At 35.4% G+C, this 16,077-nt stretch overlaps 1 protein-coding gene across 1 annotated transcript in view; it reads left to right on the top strand.

The window, feature by feature from the left end:
- Positions 1 to 1,895: 1,895 nt before the first annotated feature.
- MMS22L (MMS22 like, DNA repair protein) overlaps positions 1,896 to 16,077 on the top strand; it is a 124,185-nt gene continuing 110,003 nt past the window's right edge. Inside the window, exons 1-9 of the mRNA XM_032858172.1 lie at positions 1,896 to 2,166; positions 2,539 to 2,717; positions 3,785 to 3,910; positions 5,451 to 5,500; positions 7,133 to 7,220; positions 7,315 to 7,492; positions 10,134 to 10,224; positions 11,944 to 12,074; positions 14,035 to 14,148. Coding sequence (XP_032714063.1) covers positions 2,554 to 2,717; positions 3,785 to 3,910; positions 5,451 to 5,500; positions 7,133 to 7,220; positions 7,315 to 7,492; positions 10,134 to 10,224; positions 11,944 to 12,074; positions 14,035 to 14,148 — 942 coding nt within the window. The 5' untranslated portion in view covers positions 1,896 to 2,166; positions 2,539 to 2,553. The remainder of the gene's footprint in view (positions 2,167 to 2,538; positions 2,718 to 3,784; positions 3,911 to 5,450; positions 5,501 to 7,132; positions 7,221 to 7,314; positions 7,493 to 10,133; positions 10,225 to 11,943; positions 12,075 to 14,034; positions 14,149 to 16,077) is intronic.

The raw sequence follows: 16,077 nt of genomic DNA, 5'->3' as shown, positions 1-16,077 counted from the left end.
ATACACACACACAAGTTTATATATTATCCCTTTATACATATATTAATAAAGTAATATATATAAATATATATATATAATATCCCTTTATATATATATTAAAGTTCTGTTATACATTTAGTACTGTTATGTGTTCTTGATAAAATTTACCCCTTTCTGTCAGATTCACTCTCTACCCTTCTTCACGCTGGACTCCATCCTGGGAGCCTGAACTTTATAGGTTACATCCTTGCCCTCTATCTTTAGGTTGGTTTTGGCCTATGAAAACCACCAGTTGGACAGTGCAGTACAGAGGGAAAATGGCCTACGTACTTAATCCTTGCAGCTCCTCTCTGCTGGATTACAGGTTGGCAGGAACTGTGTTCCTTTATGAAGGTAAGATAGGTGACTCTCAGGTAGGTGGCTCCTGCCTGAACAAGGCTCTGGTAATCCCTCTTCCCCCAAAACTCTTAGGCCTAAGGATGATAATGACTCTCTGATTAGTTCTGGATGCTTCACGATTACTTTTTGTTTTCCAGAAACCCTGTCCATATCTTTATAAATGCCCTTTCATTAAGCATCTTTAATTACCTCTCTTCAGCACGGTGTCTGTTTACTTGCTGGGGATTCTTACTGAAATGCAATCGAGTATTAGCTTACATTATTTACAGGGAACTTAGTTGGTTCTTCACATTCTACTTACTGGTTCAACCAAGCTGATCACTTATCAGGCACTTGAAAAAGGAAAAAGGGGTCTATCGGAATGTTTTGATTAGAGGAAGAAATAATGATGTCTATTGAACCAATTCTCCTAAACAGTGCTGGGGCCCAATATTCTCTTACCAAGACACTGTTTCTTATGGATTGTTACAGATGAAAGATGTCATGCTAGAACTCCACCTGGACCCTAAAATCTCCAGGTCGCCAAGACATGAAGTCTCAGGGCACATCCTGTGAACTTAATGGGCATAGGACCCTTCACAGTAGCCCCAGGTTAAAGTCAGAATAGAGATCATATTGTGTTTTTCCCCCTTCCTCATCCCATTTCTTAAAACATGTGCAGTCTCTGGTTTGAACAGAGGAGTTAAGACAGGTTCTCCGTACAGGAGTTAAACCTAGCACAAACTCTTCTGGAGGAATGGGCAATGGTGAATACTCAAAATTACAGATCTGAAGGCGCAATTATCACGTTTTTCTCGAATTTTAAGTCAGTGATACACTTAAATGTGTGTCTCTGATTTACACTGTTAAGTCTTCTGCATAGGTTTTAAAGAATACTTTTCAGAGATAACAATGCTGCACATGGGTTATACCTCACAAGAGCGACCAGGCTTAACCGCTTGAAACCTGGCCAGATGTACTGCAAATAAAGGGAGCGACAGTTTTATGCCAAAAGCAAGGACCACCTGACTTAGTGCTTCTACACGCTGGGTTAACCTCATTTTTGTACATGCCTTGTCCACAAACCACGAACAATAGGCATCCTTGATCTTAACAAAAGAGTTGCTGGCACTAGCGGGGCAACAGGAGGGGATGCCGCGGCTCTGGGTGTGTACGAGATACCCACTTCGACCTCACTTGAGCAAGAGTCTTTTTCTGGGTACGGCGCGAAGAACACCCAGCTGTCCCTACGCCTTGCTCACCTCAGCCTCCCGTTTCCTTTCCCCGTGAGGGCCCGCCTTCCAGCCGAACTCACCAATTAAAGCTATACACACAGGGAGACGGGGCGTGGGGAGAAGCGAGTCGCAAGACACAGTCCTCGGGAGGCTGACTCTCGCGAGAACCCGCGGAGCGCCGGCGGTTCCCGCCGAGACCACGCGAGCGGATCTCCAGGGGCGGGCTGCGCCGTGGCCCCGCCCTTCCTGAGAGCGGGCTCGCGGTGGCGGGAATTTCGCCTGTTCCTGATTTAGACATCACCAGCGTCTGGGTTGTAGACCCGCCAGCTGGGGGCGGATCTCGGGGCCCAAAAGTGTGAGCAGGTACGCCGTGCTTCAATCGAGGGGCGTCCGGGTGCGCCGGACTCCGGCTTCCTTCGCCCTGTGACCGGTCCGGGCTGGTCGCCGCCGAGTGGGGACTTGGCGGAACTTGCCTCCGGTCTGGGAGAAGTGAAGATTGGCGCCGGGCGGTCCCTGATCCCCATCCGGAGTGCGCAAGGGAACTTTCCCACCGCACGGCTGGGAAACTGGCTCGGTACGTTTCGGTAACGCAGCTGGCGGCGCAGGTCGAGGAGGGGTCGGGAGCTGAAGCTGGATCTGTCCTGCAAACATTTCTTTCCTTTTCACGCTGTCCCGGCTGCAGAATCCGACCTAGGTGGCAGATGTGAAGTTCTTGCCACAGCCAGTCGGGGGGTGCATTCTCAGTTCTGACAGCCTGGATATCGGGGTGTCGATGTGGGGAGAGTTCTTGAGGAACTGGGTCCTCGGGCTTGTTTCTTTGTGCTGGAGGGACCTTTTGAGAACTTTCTGAGATCGCCGCCAATCTCTTTGCCTGGCCCACCACCTGGAATCTAATCACAGTATCTTTGGAGTCTTGAATGATAATTATGAGTTCCAAACATTTCAGGACAGAAAGTAAATAATGGATAACTGTTCTGCTGCGCCGATGTTCCTGACCGACAGCTTGGAACTGGAGCTGGGGACAGAATGGTGCAAACCCCCTTGCTTTTCTTGTGGTTTTGACAACAGAGGAGGAGGAAATCATTTTTCTGGAGAGTCCTACCTTTCCAGCGGAGCCCTTAAGCGGTAGGTTAAAAATATCGGAGACTGTGTTTTTCCCTTAACAAATTTTTCATCAGTTTGTTAGGAATGTTATTCAGTTATGATTTCAGTCAACTAAACTTCGATGTTCAAGCCATGTTTTTGCAAATCGGCTTAGGCTATTTGTAACATAGGTGCAGGCTATCAGTTCTGTTATCGTTTCCCTGGTTAGAGCATACCTGAAAGATTTTTGGATATTGAAGAGAACTTCTTGATACCGGATGTTTTCTTATCTCACAGCTACCTCAGTTTTGGGGTAGGAAGCTGACTACTAATTTCCCCTTTTACTTAAAGTGAGTTCTGAGCTAGCTGGGCTCTTCGAAATGGTATATCCTTCTAAAACATGAAATAATAATCAGGAGCTTCTCAGTAATTCTTAAGTTAGACATAGACATTGTTTTGTTGCCCCAGTTCCTTCTGATTCTGTGTATCTATACACAGAAGTCAGTCTTATTTTTGTTTAACTTTCAAATAAATTCACCAGATTGTGTAAGTTCACAGGAATGTTACTCTTTAAAATTCTTACCTTGGGCAGATGTACCCAAATTGCTGGAAAACTGCAGTCGTTGAAATATTTTGGGAATACCTGCTGAGGCAATTTCAGTCAGAAAGGAAGCCATTTTTGTTGATTTTATAGTTGTACCTTGTTTGAGACCGTAAAAGAGGTTATTCAGTTTGATTATGCTCCAGACATGGCTCAGAGTAACTTTTAGCTGTTTTAAAAATTAAATGTCCCCTCAAAGGATGAAATTCTTCAGCTTAAGACCATAGGCAAAAAAAAAAATGTTCCCTAGACTTACTTTTTTGAGGTTTTCCCCTAAGTTACATTTTTTCTTTAGTTATGCTTTTTTATCACTATATGTGGCTGAATTTTTCATACAATCTAAATGTAGTAATTCCTGAATATGTAAGGTACCAAGGTATATCATAATTTTATGATATCATTGTTGACATGTCACATGCCATACAGATTTATATAATGACAAAAAAGATATGCTATAGTTGGGATTTAGCATACTTTTTATGAGATTAAATCAGAGCTTTCATTTCAGATTAATTTTGAATCTTGACCCTTTACCAACTAATTTTGAAGAAGATACAGTGGAAATATTTGGCATTCAGTGGGTTACTGAAACAGCGTTAGTGAATTCATCTAGAGTACTCTTTCATTTATTCAGGTATGTTTTGTTTTGTTTTTAACCGCCTTTGAGCATAGATGTTATTCAGTTGTGTAAGTTGGTTTGCCAGGTGGTTTGTAATACCAGTATTACAAAAGCGTGAGTGGAGTTAGTTGTTCATGTTGCTCCCTTGATTATCTTATCAGTAACAACAATCCCATAGTAATATTTGATGGAGCAGTGATTTTAATGAGTTGTTTTTAAGTGAGTCTTCATTTTTCTTTACATATTTTATTGTTAACATCATGTATTGAAGACAAATATTTAAGGCTTTGAACCATATTATAATTTGGGAAGAAAACTAAAATACTACTTTTATTGCTGAATTGTCATAGTCTTTCACTGATGTTTAGAGAATGAACTCAGACTTTACAAATACATCTTTCAGACTGTAGATTAATGTGAGTAATTAATATGATCAGTTTGGACATTAAAAAATTTTAGTGAAATTTTCCAAACATACACAAATGTAGAGAGAGTTCTATAATGAACCTTCACATGCCCTCCCTCAGTAGCAATAAACAAAGTTTTAACACATTTTCTTCATCTGTCCCCTTCCCTCTTTTTTTTAGTTTAAGTATTTATAGCAGATTCCAGGCATCATGTTACTCTCATCCTTAAGTATTTCAATAAGCATTTCTTAAAATTATGAACTTTAAAAAAAAACAAACAGTATCTCATTATCACAATTAACATTCATTATCATTTAACAAAATAATTCCTTATCATTTAAAACACAGTCCGTCTTTAGATTTTACATGATTTTGAACTGGAATCAGTTGTTGAAAGCGAATTATTATTTAAAAATACATTAAGAATATGTATGTAGTACATTTAAATGGAAATGTGGAGCAATTCTTCCTCCCACCCTCATCCCTTGAGGCCTTGTGAAGAGACAGTGTATCTGAGCCTCGTTATATGTTTTACTGGGAGAACAGGTTGAGTGATTCTTTGTAAACCTGAACATAACAGAGTGAGTTGAGTCTTTATTCAGGACATAGGTGAAGTTGAAAGGCAATTAGGAAGAAAGACAAGCGATTACTTTCAGGTATTAAGAGGGGCACATCACAAATATAGCTTTCCTTGATAACTTTAGTCTAAGTCTGTTTTTTTTTCTGAACTCCTATAGTATAATATTCTGATACAATTTAACATTTTGTTATGTAACTGTTAACGTAGGATCTTTATGTAAGTATCTTAAACTTTTTGAGTGTATATAAACAATCTCATTGATAGCAAAATCTATAATTATAATTATATGTACATATATGCAGCTTTTAATAGATATTTTGGAAGGGCAAACAAAAGCGTGTTTTATCTTTTCTCAGTCTTCACTATCTTAAAGATAGTGAAGACTGAGAAAAGATAAAACATTAAGTTGACCCTGTAATAAATATCCACAAAGTATTTTAAACATCATTCACAAATGAGAGGCTCTGCACATACTAAAGCTGTGTAATGCGTTTGGAAACATCCCTATAATTATTACATGCTTTAAACTTTTCCAAAATTAACTCTCACCTTACGTTTTTTATATTAGGCAGCAACTATACAACTTGGAAACCTTATTACAGGCTAACTGTGATTTTGGTAAGTTTTAAGAGTTTTTAATGGCAAAAAAGAATTGAATTGCACATCTATTTTTGATGCATAGTTAGGATATAATAACGTGGAGGAAGAAGCATTAGGTTAGAAGTTCAGGATAGTGTTTTGTGTTCAGAAAAAATGTGACATTTAAATTTTTTGTAGCTGTGATTTCTAGTATTTTTCTATGTCTGTGATAAAATTGATTTAGGGCTAAACATTTCTAAAGTGAATTAGCAACTTGCTTTAAGGGGTAGGGAGTGGGGCCTCATGCTGTCTTAGTCTTCTTTGGTTTGTTTTTAACATTTAATGGGTTTTTCATTGAGGGTGGGATTGGGTATAGTTAAGGTAGGAAAGGGAATTGAAGGCAGTGAGTGCTTTAGTGCGGGCTTGCTGCTTCTCCTTTCTGGCAACTGTGCTACAGTGTAGTAATTAGAATCATGGCACTGTGGCCAGCCTGGGTTTCAACCTAGCTAATTGTTGGTCTCACACCAGGTAATGGTTCCCACCTCATTGAGTTCTTGTGAGGATAAATGATATAATGCATGTTAAGCGCTCAGGCTAATATCTGTTAGTAGTGGTGCCCAGCAACTAAAGATCACCTGGAACACACCTTTGGTCAATGAAAGGTTGAGTAGCTTACTGACACAAGAAGGAAATACACATCATGAGAAACAGTTGGGGCTTCTCAGAGAGTAGGGAGGGGCTTGTGATAGGGTTTATACTTGTGCTGGTGATTTGGAGAGAGTTTAAGGGGACTAGGACTTTATTTTGGATTGGATGCTGTTAGGAAGCAGGGACAATGTAATGAACTGAATATGTTAATTTTTGTCTAGGAGGTAGGACCAAGAAAGACAGGCTAGGGAGAGTTCTAATTAGTAAAGAAGTAATAGTCATGTTAGGTGCAAGAGGAAAATATTTTGTTTTTGTATTTTGTTAGTTTTTCATGGTCACATGATCACAGAGAGATTTTGTTTTTGTCTTGTTTCACCATAATCACAGAGTGGCCTCATCTGATTACTTTTGACATTTTATGAAAATCTTAATTTCAGTAGGGAACATCATGACCTAGTTGTTAGCTATTGGCTGGAAGGGCTGTTTTGTTTTCTCAGTATGTGCTCAGTAAATGTTGAGTATTATTTATCACCTGAGGCCCTGTTTCATGCCAGGTACTGTGTAAAGTCGCAATGGATCAAAGTGGGAGAATCTGCTGAGGAGTTTGTAGTTGGTAGGACATACAGACACACAAGCATAGGACAGCTTGGTAAACGAAGAGTGCAGTAATGGCGGAGTGTATAAGCTGCTATGGGAGCCTGGGGCTTCATCTGTTTAGTTGCCCATGACTCAGTGATGCCAGATCTTGGTCTACAAGGAAAAAGTAGGTAGGTGAAAGTTTTGGGGATCAGGAGAGTTCTGTGTAGAAACAACTGTATAGTCAAAATCATTTAGGTGTATTAAAACCTAAGTTCAGGGAGCAGGAAGTGGTAATTATGTATGGTTGGATCAGAATGTGTGATAGAGTGATAAGTTTGGAAAGGATGAAATCACAAATGAATTTCTGCTTGTATGGCTCACAGATTTTTCTTGTCACTGCCCACTGATTATTTAAACTTTGATAACAGTCTATTTTGGCTTCAGGGAAGATATCCACTCTACACTGCAAAGCAGACAATATTAGACAACAATGCGTGACATTTCTTCATTATGTTAAAGTTTTCATCTTTAGGTAAGATGTCAAATGGGTATTTTGATTACTGTGTGAACTTCTGAGTGCGTGTTCATCCAGACTCTGGTTATTTATCGCATATGTCTTTTTGTAGGTACCTGAAAGTACAAAATGCCGATAGTCCTGTTCCTGTCCATCCCTATGAAACTGTGGAGGCACAACTTCCTTCTGTGTTGCTTGATGAACTTCGTGGATTACTCTTGTATATTGGACATCTATCTGAACTTCCCAGTATTAATCTAGGAGCATTTGTAAATCAAAACCAAATTAAGGTTTGAATTATTTAATTTAATTTTTAAATCATCAGGTTTCTCCCTTTGTGCAAGGAATTCCCTCGAGAATGGGGAAACCAGTCGAGAGTGCAGCTCTGGAACCAGACTGAGTTGAAATTCTGGCTCCTGTTCTAATTATGTGCCATTGGGCAAGCAATACCTCTTGCCTCAGTCTCCTCATGTGTATAATTGGTTTGCTTCCTAGAGTTATTAGGAAAATTAGATAAATTAATTAAATAAAGTGCCTAGACTATAATAGGCTGAAGTAGTGATAGCTTTTCTTGATTCCAATTTATAATGCACAGTTTTCAAAGCAAAATAACCTTTATTTTAAAAAATTGGTGTCATTTTTCCCATTGATGAAGGTTTGGGCAAATCTTAGTATCTATTGCAGTAAAATTCAAGATCACCTTATAAAAGTTACACTTTCAAAATCTAGCATTATGTCTGTTCTTACTTTTGAGAGCTTTTTGGGGTATGATTAATAACATTGTTTTGACTATTCCCCTTTTTTCTACCTGTGAAATCATTCCTATTGAAGTTTGCTTTTTAAAAATTTGCATTGATAGCATGACCCAGCTTATAGATGTAGTTAACAAATGCTCCATAAGAAAATGTGAGCTTATGTGAATGGCAAATTATAATTCCCCATGGGATTCCCTGAACTGTCAACTTCTTTCATCTAATTTGACTTATACCAATTTGAATAACATTCAGTTTTTAGGCATGTGTCTTTGCCAAAGTGTAAGGTACGAATAAAAGTTTATATATTTTTCTGAAGTTTAACAACAACAAAAAAATGCATTCTTTTTATCAGGGACCAGTCTATGTAATACTAAAAATAATGGGTCCTAACTGAATTTTCAGGTTAATATCTCTAATCCATAGAAAGCAAATAGGTAATTGCCTTTAATCATGACAATAAATATTTGTGGATAGATTATGGAAGAGGGGTATTTTTTCTTCATTTTGGTCTCTATAAATCGGACTGGTTTTATTTTCTGGATATTCATCAAATGCTTAAGAAAATAAAAATTAATAATTTATCTGTAGTGGAAATAAAGACTGCAAAGGTTCTCAAACTAGGTTTTGCTTTTCATAGGTTTTTTTAATTAAGCAAACTTGAAAAGAGGTTATTTGAAGATCAGAAGGCTGAATTTTTAAAGCATATATACAAAAAAATCATACACTGAAATCCTATTTTCTGAAACAACAGAAAAAAATTTAAAAAGTATCTTTCAAGATGTAATATATTTCTTGCGTTTTACCTATCTTATTTATGAAAAACATTGATGGTATTTTCAGTTAAGCCTCTGTCTTATTTTTAGGGAAATTTTTTTATTAGAGATATTTGTTGGGTATTATGTATGACAGATATTTTCATCAATTTTTTTAGCAATTAAGGTGACTTGATATAGAGATGGTTTAAGTTTTATATATAGTTACATTTGTCGGATTTTTCTTGTCTATCATCTCTGTGCGGTTGTTAAAAATATACTTGTTTTTTACGTTTATCTTTCTAATTCATCTCTTTTTAAAAATATGCCCTGAGGTGGGAAATCTAACTTCAGTTTCTTGCAAATGAATAGGATAATAACCAGTCTTTTATTGAATGGCCCATGTATTCCCACTGACTGGACATAACCGTGTTTATTTCTCTCTTACCAGTTTTTGTTGTTTATTATCTATTTCTGAGCCAATACTGTTTTTTCTAGTGTAGCATTTTATTTTGCTTGCATATTTGGTAAGACAAGTCCCCTCTCTGTCATTCTTCCTTGTTCTCTTAATAGAGTGTGTATATCATTCTTATTTATTTTTGAGGTGATACTAAATGTTGGCTAGTGGAAGGTTATTGACAACCCTACTACACAGCACAGTATTAAGAGCATTGGCTTTTGAATCAGAATTAGATTTGAATCTTAATGCATGAGTTGGAACGTAAATTTCTTCACTGCTTTTAACTTCAGTTTCTTAATTGGCATCTCAGTAGTGTCTACATGATAGTCTAAAGTTCTCCTGTTAAAGTATTTTATAGGAGTTCCTGGGTACTCACTAGATTTAAAAACATATTTGCTAACTAAAGTCTAAAACAAGATTATGAAAATAAGTGGTTAAAAAAATTCTTTTACTGCCTTGCAGCTGTAGTAAAATCAGAGGTTGGTTGGAAGGGGCCTTTACGGGGCGCCTGGGTGGCTCTGTTGGTTAAGCCTCTGCCTTCAGCTCAGGTCATGGTCTCAGGGTCCTGGGATCGAGCCCTACATCCGGCTGTCTGCTCAGCAGGGAGCCTGCTCCCCCCGCGGCCCCCCCCACCAGCCGCCTGCTGCTCTGCCTACTTGTGATCTCTGTCAAATAAATAAATAAAATCTTTAAAAAAAAAAAAAAAGGGACTTTACTATACAAGTCTATTCAGCAGCTCCAAGGTGGGTCTGTCGTAAATCATCAGATGAAAATATGCTTTCAAAGATCTCCAGTGAAAGATTCCTCTAATGGACAAAACCAAGATTTTCCCTGAGCTTTTAAATAGTGGATAAAGTTAATTGGTTCTTTATCCTTGTGCTTATGGAGGAGTGTCATAGCATGCTATAAAATACCTACTAAAATACTATGAATTCTCAATCACAGTTGATAATGTCATTCACAGCTTTTTCCACCATCATGGCATTTATTACATCTCCACTTAGATATCCATTGGATGGTGCTAGAAATTCTTCACATGCTTGGTGAAAAATTGAGTAAGTTTATGGATTTCTGATTTGTCTTTTTTAAAATCTAAACCCTTAATTGCTTTTAAACAATTACAGGTCATCATTGCTTTCTGGGTTTTTTAATTTTTATTTTATACCAAATAGTAACCCAAGTAGAAAGTCAAGGTCTTATTCCTTTTTTTTAAGAGAATGATTTGGTGCATTTATCATTCCATACTTCTTAGTGTGTGTGTGTGTGCGTGCGTGTGTGCGCACGCGTATAGAGGTATGTACATATATATATACATATACACACACATGAGTAGGATTTTTGTCTTTGTTTCTAATTAACCAGAAATGGTAGTGTTCTGTGTAGTGTTTTATTCAGTAGTTTTTTAGAGATCTGTTCATAAACATACATATAGTCATACTTCATTCATTTAAGGGCTGTATGTTATGACTCCATCATAATTTATTTAACCAAGCCTATTTTTTAAATATTTCAGTTCTTTTCATTTTTTTGATACTACAAGTAATGCTTCATGGAACATTTTTATGTATATATACATCTTTGAATACGTGTACAAGTTATTCTGTAGAGTAGATTCTTACAATTGGAGGAGCATATTCAGGTTTAATATCATAAATACTGCTTAGTTGCTGTACAGAGTTTCCCCAGTTTGTATCCACTGGGATCGTGCCTTTGCCTCAGTCTCTTGCCAGTAGTGGATATTATCAGTTATATTTGTTTTTTGCCAAATAATACATGAAAAATGATATTGAATCTCTATTTTGCAATTTTCTGTGTACCAATGAAGTTGAACATTTTTATGTAATTTTACTGTTTTTTTTTATAGTTGCTTTGTTACTTGTTCATTATCTTTTGCTAATGTTTCTCTTTTTTAAAAAAAATTAGTAGTTTATATATATTATCTGTAGTACTTTTTTTATTTCACATATTGCCTGTTTATTTCTTGGTCTTACTCTTTGGCATCTTTTGAGTCCATTATCAACTTAGTAATATTTTGTAAATATTACTTATTTGTAAATTATATAAATTACTTAGATTATAAAGACATCCGTTATCTCAATACCTAATTTTCAGTAAACTAATAAAAAAATAACATGTATGTATATATATATATGTATGTATATATATATATGTGTGCATGTATATATGTAAGTATATACATGCACACAAATATATAAAGATGTCTACAAATACATAATTTCTTCTCACATAGAGTTTGTATTTCAGATAATATTTTCTTGGAGCAATACTCTAAGGTGTACTTAATCTGATAATAGGTACACATTTTAGTATCTATTACCTTAGTGTGCTCAGTTCACACCACAGAACAATCATATGTGATTAGTTTATCAGCATTTGTTCGAAAAATGTTTTAAAGCCATTACTGGTCAGAAATATTGATCAAGATTTTCTAGAATTTCCCCGCTTTTATTTTTTTTTTCTTAAGTGATGTTACATTGTTACTTTTTAAAAATGTCCACATTAAGAAAAGAGAAGTCTGTTAAGTGGCACTTGAGAAAATTGAAAATTACCTTTTTTAGGTAATGTATATCAGTGATCATATAAGAAAGGAATTGTCCTCAAATTTAACTCTTATTTCTAAAGAAATTTGTTTTTAACTGTATATGTTGCACTTTTGTTGTAAATCAGTTTAAAAGCATACAGTTCCTTTCCTCCTTCTGAATTAGTAAAATCTACTGTAGTTTTAAATAGAACATATTTTATTACATTTTTAGAACAAGTTGTATACGGTCATCAGTTTATGAATCTGGCAGGTGACAATTTAACCAACATCAGCCTCTTTGAAGACCATTGTGAAAATCTCCTTTGTGATTTAATAAGCCTGTCACTGAATAGGTATGACAAGGTAATGTTTGAAGAGTTTATTTGTATTACTACATCTGAAATTAACAATGTACTATATGTTGGCTAATTGAATCTAAATTTTTAAAAAAGTTTGCTTGTATTTTTGATACTTAATGACAATAGTCCTTAATATGTGTGGTTTATAAGAATTTAATCTGATTGGTTTACTTGTTAATTTTTCTAATTTTATATTTATTATTGTTTGGGAGTTGAATGAGAAAAGAATTTGATTTAACCATTTAAAACAGGCTCAAATTAATTATTCAGAGGCAGTTTTTTTATTTTTAAAAATAGCTTTTTCCATCTTGTCTAAAATAAGTAGAAACAGGATGTTTATGATAATGACTAGAATTATAACTTCTATGCAAATAGGATAGTCCAGTCCTTTAATAATATATATATTGTTACATAATACATAACTTCTATGCAAATAGGATAGTCCAGTCCTTTAATAATATATATATTGTTACATAATACAATAAGTGAGTATTTAACTAAAATTAATTGACAAGTTTTTCAAAAAAGGTCTAGAATCATGGGGGAAATTACATGTTCTTACTAAATTGTGTTTAATAGAGTGTTAAATGCAGACAGTGATTTAAAGGTGCTACAGTACCTACTCATTTTCTAGCAGTGGAAATTTGTAGATTATCAGTTATTTCAAATTGTTAGCATAAACCTTACAGGAAATCAGGATTTATAATTTTTTGAAATTTAGATTGTGTTTTATGTATTATCAAAATCTTTTAAATCTGGTCTGTATAATTTTATAATTAATGTAATTAATGTAATTAGTGAATTATCCAGATACGATTTAGGTAACAGTTACCTTTTGCTTTGTATTATATTAGAAGCCTGAATGTATTATATGTGAAATAGTAATTACATAATGAATTTCTGAAGTCTAGCTGAACTTGCAAATATAGTGCATATGCCTTGCATTATTTATGGTCATTGAGGATATATTTGTTAAAAAAAATGCTTAACCTAAAATTGCTTAACTTTATAAATCCCTAATAATTGTATTTATTCTAACTTCTAAAAACTTTTTAGTCTGCTTTGCAGGGGATTAAAATTTGTTTTCTAATCTTTTTATTAGAAGTTTTTCTATTGTGGCTGATAGAATAGATCAGGGTTAGGAAATCATTGCACTGAGGCCAAATCTAACACAGTGGTGGTGGCTTTTGTAAATAAAGTTTTACTGGAACATAACCCATTTTTTTTTTTTAATCTATTGTCTTATGGCTGAAGTTGTACAACAATGGCAGAGTTGAGGAGTTGTGACAGACTGTGTCCCAATAAAGCCTCAAATATTTGCTATCTAGCCCTTTACAGAAAAAGTTTGCTTAACGCTGATGATTAAAGCAAAGGTTTTTGTTTTGCTTTGTTTTAGGATTTTATTGACTGATTTTAGAGAGAGAGCACACTCTAGCGGTGGGGAGGGGCAGAGGGTAAGGGACAAGAAGACTCCATGTGAGCGTGGAGCCTGACCTGGGGTTCCATCTCAGGAGATAAATGATGACCTATACTAAAACCAAGAGTCAGAGGCTTAACCAACTCATCTACCCAGCCCCCCTAAAGCAAAGGTTTTTTAAAAGGTAGAAAATAAAATTCCTCCTATACTTTTGGTTTTAAAATGGGAATTTAAGAGTACCTGGGTGGCTCAGTCAGTTGGGCATCTGACTCTTGATCTCTGCCTAGGTCTTGATCTCAGGGTCATGAGTTTGAGCCATTGTTGGGCTCCATGTGGGACTCCATGCTGGGTGTGGAATTTACTTTAAAAAAAAAAAGTAAAATGAGAATTTATTTTAAATTTAATGGAATAGCACATTTTTTTTGTAAACAGTTTTATATAATTAAACATCAGTTTTAAGTCCTCTAAATTCTTCTTTTAAAACCTTTGGAGAGAGATATATAGCATGTAAAAATCCTATAGAACTCATTTTGGTTCTTCTCTATAGGTTAGGCCTTCTGAAGCGTTAGCAAGTCACCACTGCCCATGTTCCTGCATTAAAGAATTATGGGTTCTACTCATTCATCTTCTAGAACACAGAAGCAAATGGTCTCTTTCAGAAGTAAGTTGTAAAATTGATGTGTTAACTACTGTTCCAAATTCATATTGAATATTTTTAATGGTTTTCACCAAGAAAAATGTTACAAATTTCCTTATATAAGACAGCCACCACCACCACCAGAGCACTGAGTACCAAACCTGTACTACATTTTTAACCCTAAAGTGGCAATATGAAACTTCTAGAAGTATGGGATTTGACTCTTATTTTCTCAAGTTTTCTATTAAGAATCTTTTAAGCTAAAATAATTCACACTGTCTAGTAATCCAGGAAATAATTTAGTCAAGAAATGTGGCAGATTTAGTTTTGGGGAGAAATAAAATAGGTTTTTATTCATGAATTTTATGGCATTATTTCAAGAAAGGAGGAAGAAAAGCACAAAGAGGAACAAGAGAAATTTTCTTGCACCTCATTTTGAGTCAAGTCTTCAGAATGGGGCTTCAGTTTATTTCAGTTGTTGTGGGTTAGTAGAAAAAGATAAATACTCATAGGCAGAAGTAAGTACAAATAATTAATTATAAAATGATACTTACAACAGTTTATGATATATGAAAAAGTCCTTTGATTTTTCATGGGTTTTATAATTTCCCAGTTTTCTACAATTTGGGGTTTGGGTGGCGCTGTCTCTTTTTAATAATAATTGTATTTTTGTTGATTTACAAGTACTATATTTTCAGTTATTATTTTAGCAGTGAATTTACTTAAGTATAAATTTAACATGTGCTTATCATTAAGAAAAAAATTTTTTTCCTCACATTTTGGTTTGTCAGTGGAGTTTAGATTCCTTTGGTGAGATTTCAATATTAGAGTCTCAGGATTTTATCTTTTGATCGTTTGCCAGGATGTTTTGTCTCATTGACATGGTAAATATCAATTTTTCCATTTCCTGCAAAGCTTATCATTATTTAAGAATTTTATATTTCTTTATAATTGTTCTTATTTTACCAATTTCAGACTTGAACATAAACAACGTATAGTTAATGTAGGCATGTTCATACTTTTTGCTGTTAGTCTTTCTCTAGATTTCAAGTAGGAGAGTAGGCATAATTTTAAAATATATTCTAGAAATTTGCATAGTAATATGTATTGTTTAACCTAAATGATTTATATGCTGTCCATTTGATGTAGTAACCAGACTTACTTGTCTTAAAATAATGAAAATCTGAGGTCATTTTATTTTTTTTAATACAAGTAAAATAACTGATATTATTCACAGACTTTGATGGCTATTTTATTTTTAAATTCTATATAGAATTTTCCATGATTGACAATAAGACATTTTGACCTTCCTGCTGAAAAAAATCTAATCTAATCATGCTGGGTATCAAATAATAAGCATTTACATGGGTGAGTGAGCTTGTAGAAAGCGAGAAGTCCTGAGGCCAAGTACTAAATGTGGGTGGGAACTCAGGTCAACTGAACACTGAAACGGCTCCATAACCTTATAAGCAGTTGCTAAATTGTATAAACTTGAACATTAGCTTTAATACCTTACTCGGTGAAAGAATAGAAGACAGAGGTCAGAGTTAACCCAAGTTGGTAGCCTGCTGATACACTAACTAGCCATAAATCTGGCCCCCCAAAAGGATGAACTAGAAACTCAACTAATCTGTAAGCAAAATTGCCTTTCACTGTGATGCTTTGCAGTTTAAAATTGCTTCAGTATATTTGTTTTCGTAAGCCAGCCCTCATATAGCTTTATAGCCTGAGTTGCTATTGCCCAGATTGTACTGAAAATCTCAAGCCAATGACTTGTTTTTGTTTTTTTTTTTTTTTTTTTAAGATTTCATTTATTTATTTGACAGACAGAGATCACAAGTAGGCAGAGAGGCAGGTGGAGAGAGAGGAGGAAGCAGGCTCCCTGCTGAGCAGAGAGCCCGATGCAGGGCTTGATCCCAGAACCCTGAGATCATGACCTGAGCGGAAGGCAGA

The sequence above is a fragment of the Lontra canadensis genome, unplaced genomic scaffold (genome assembly GCF_010015895.1).
Source record: "Lontra canadensis isolate GAN:19392208 unplaced genomic scaffold, GSC_riverotter_1.0 scaffold14, whole genome shotgun sequence".
Taxonomy (NCBI): domain Eukaryota; kingdom Metazoa; phylum Chordata; class Mammalia; order Carnivora; family Mustelidae; genus Lontra; species Lontra canadensis.
This window is presented reverse-complemented; position numbering and strand designations above follow the sequence as displayed.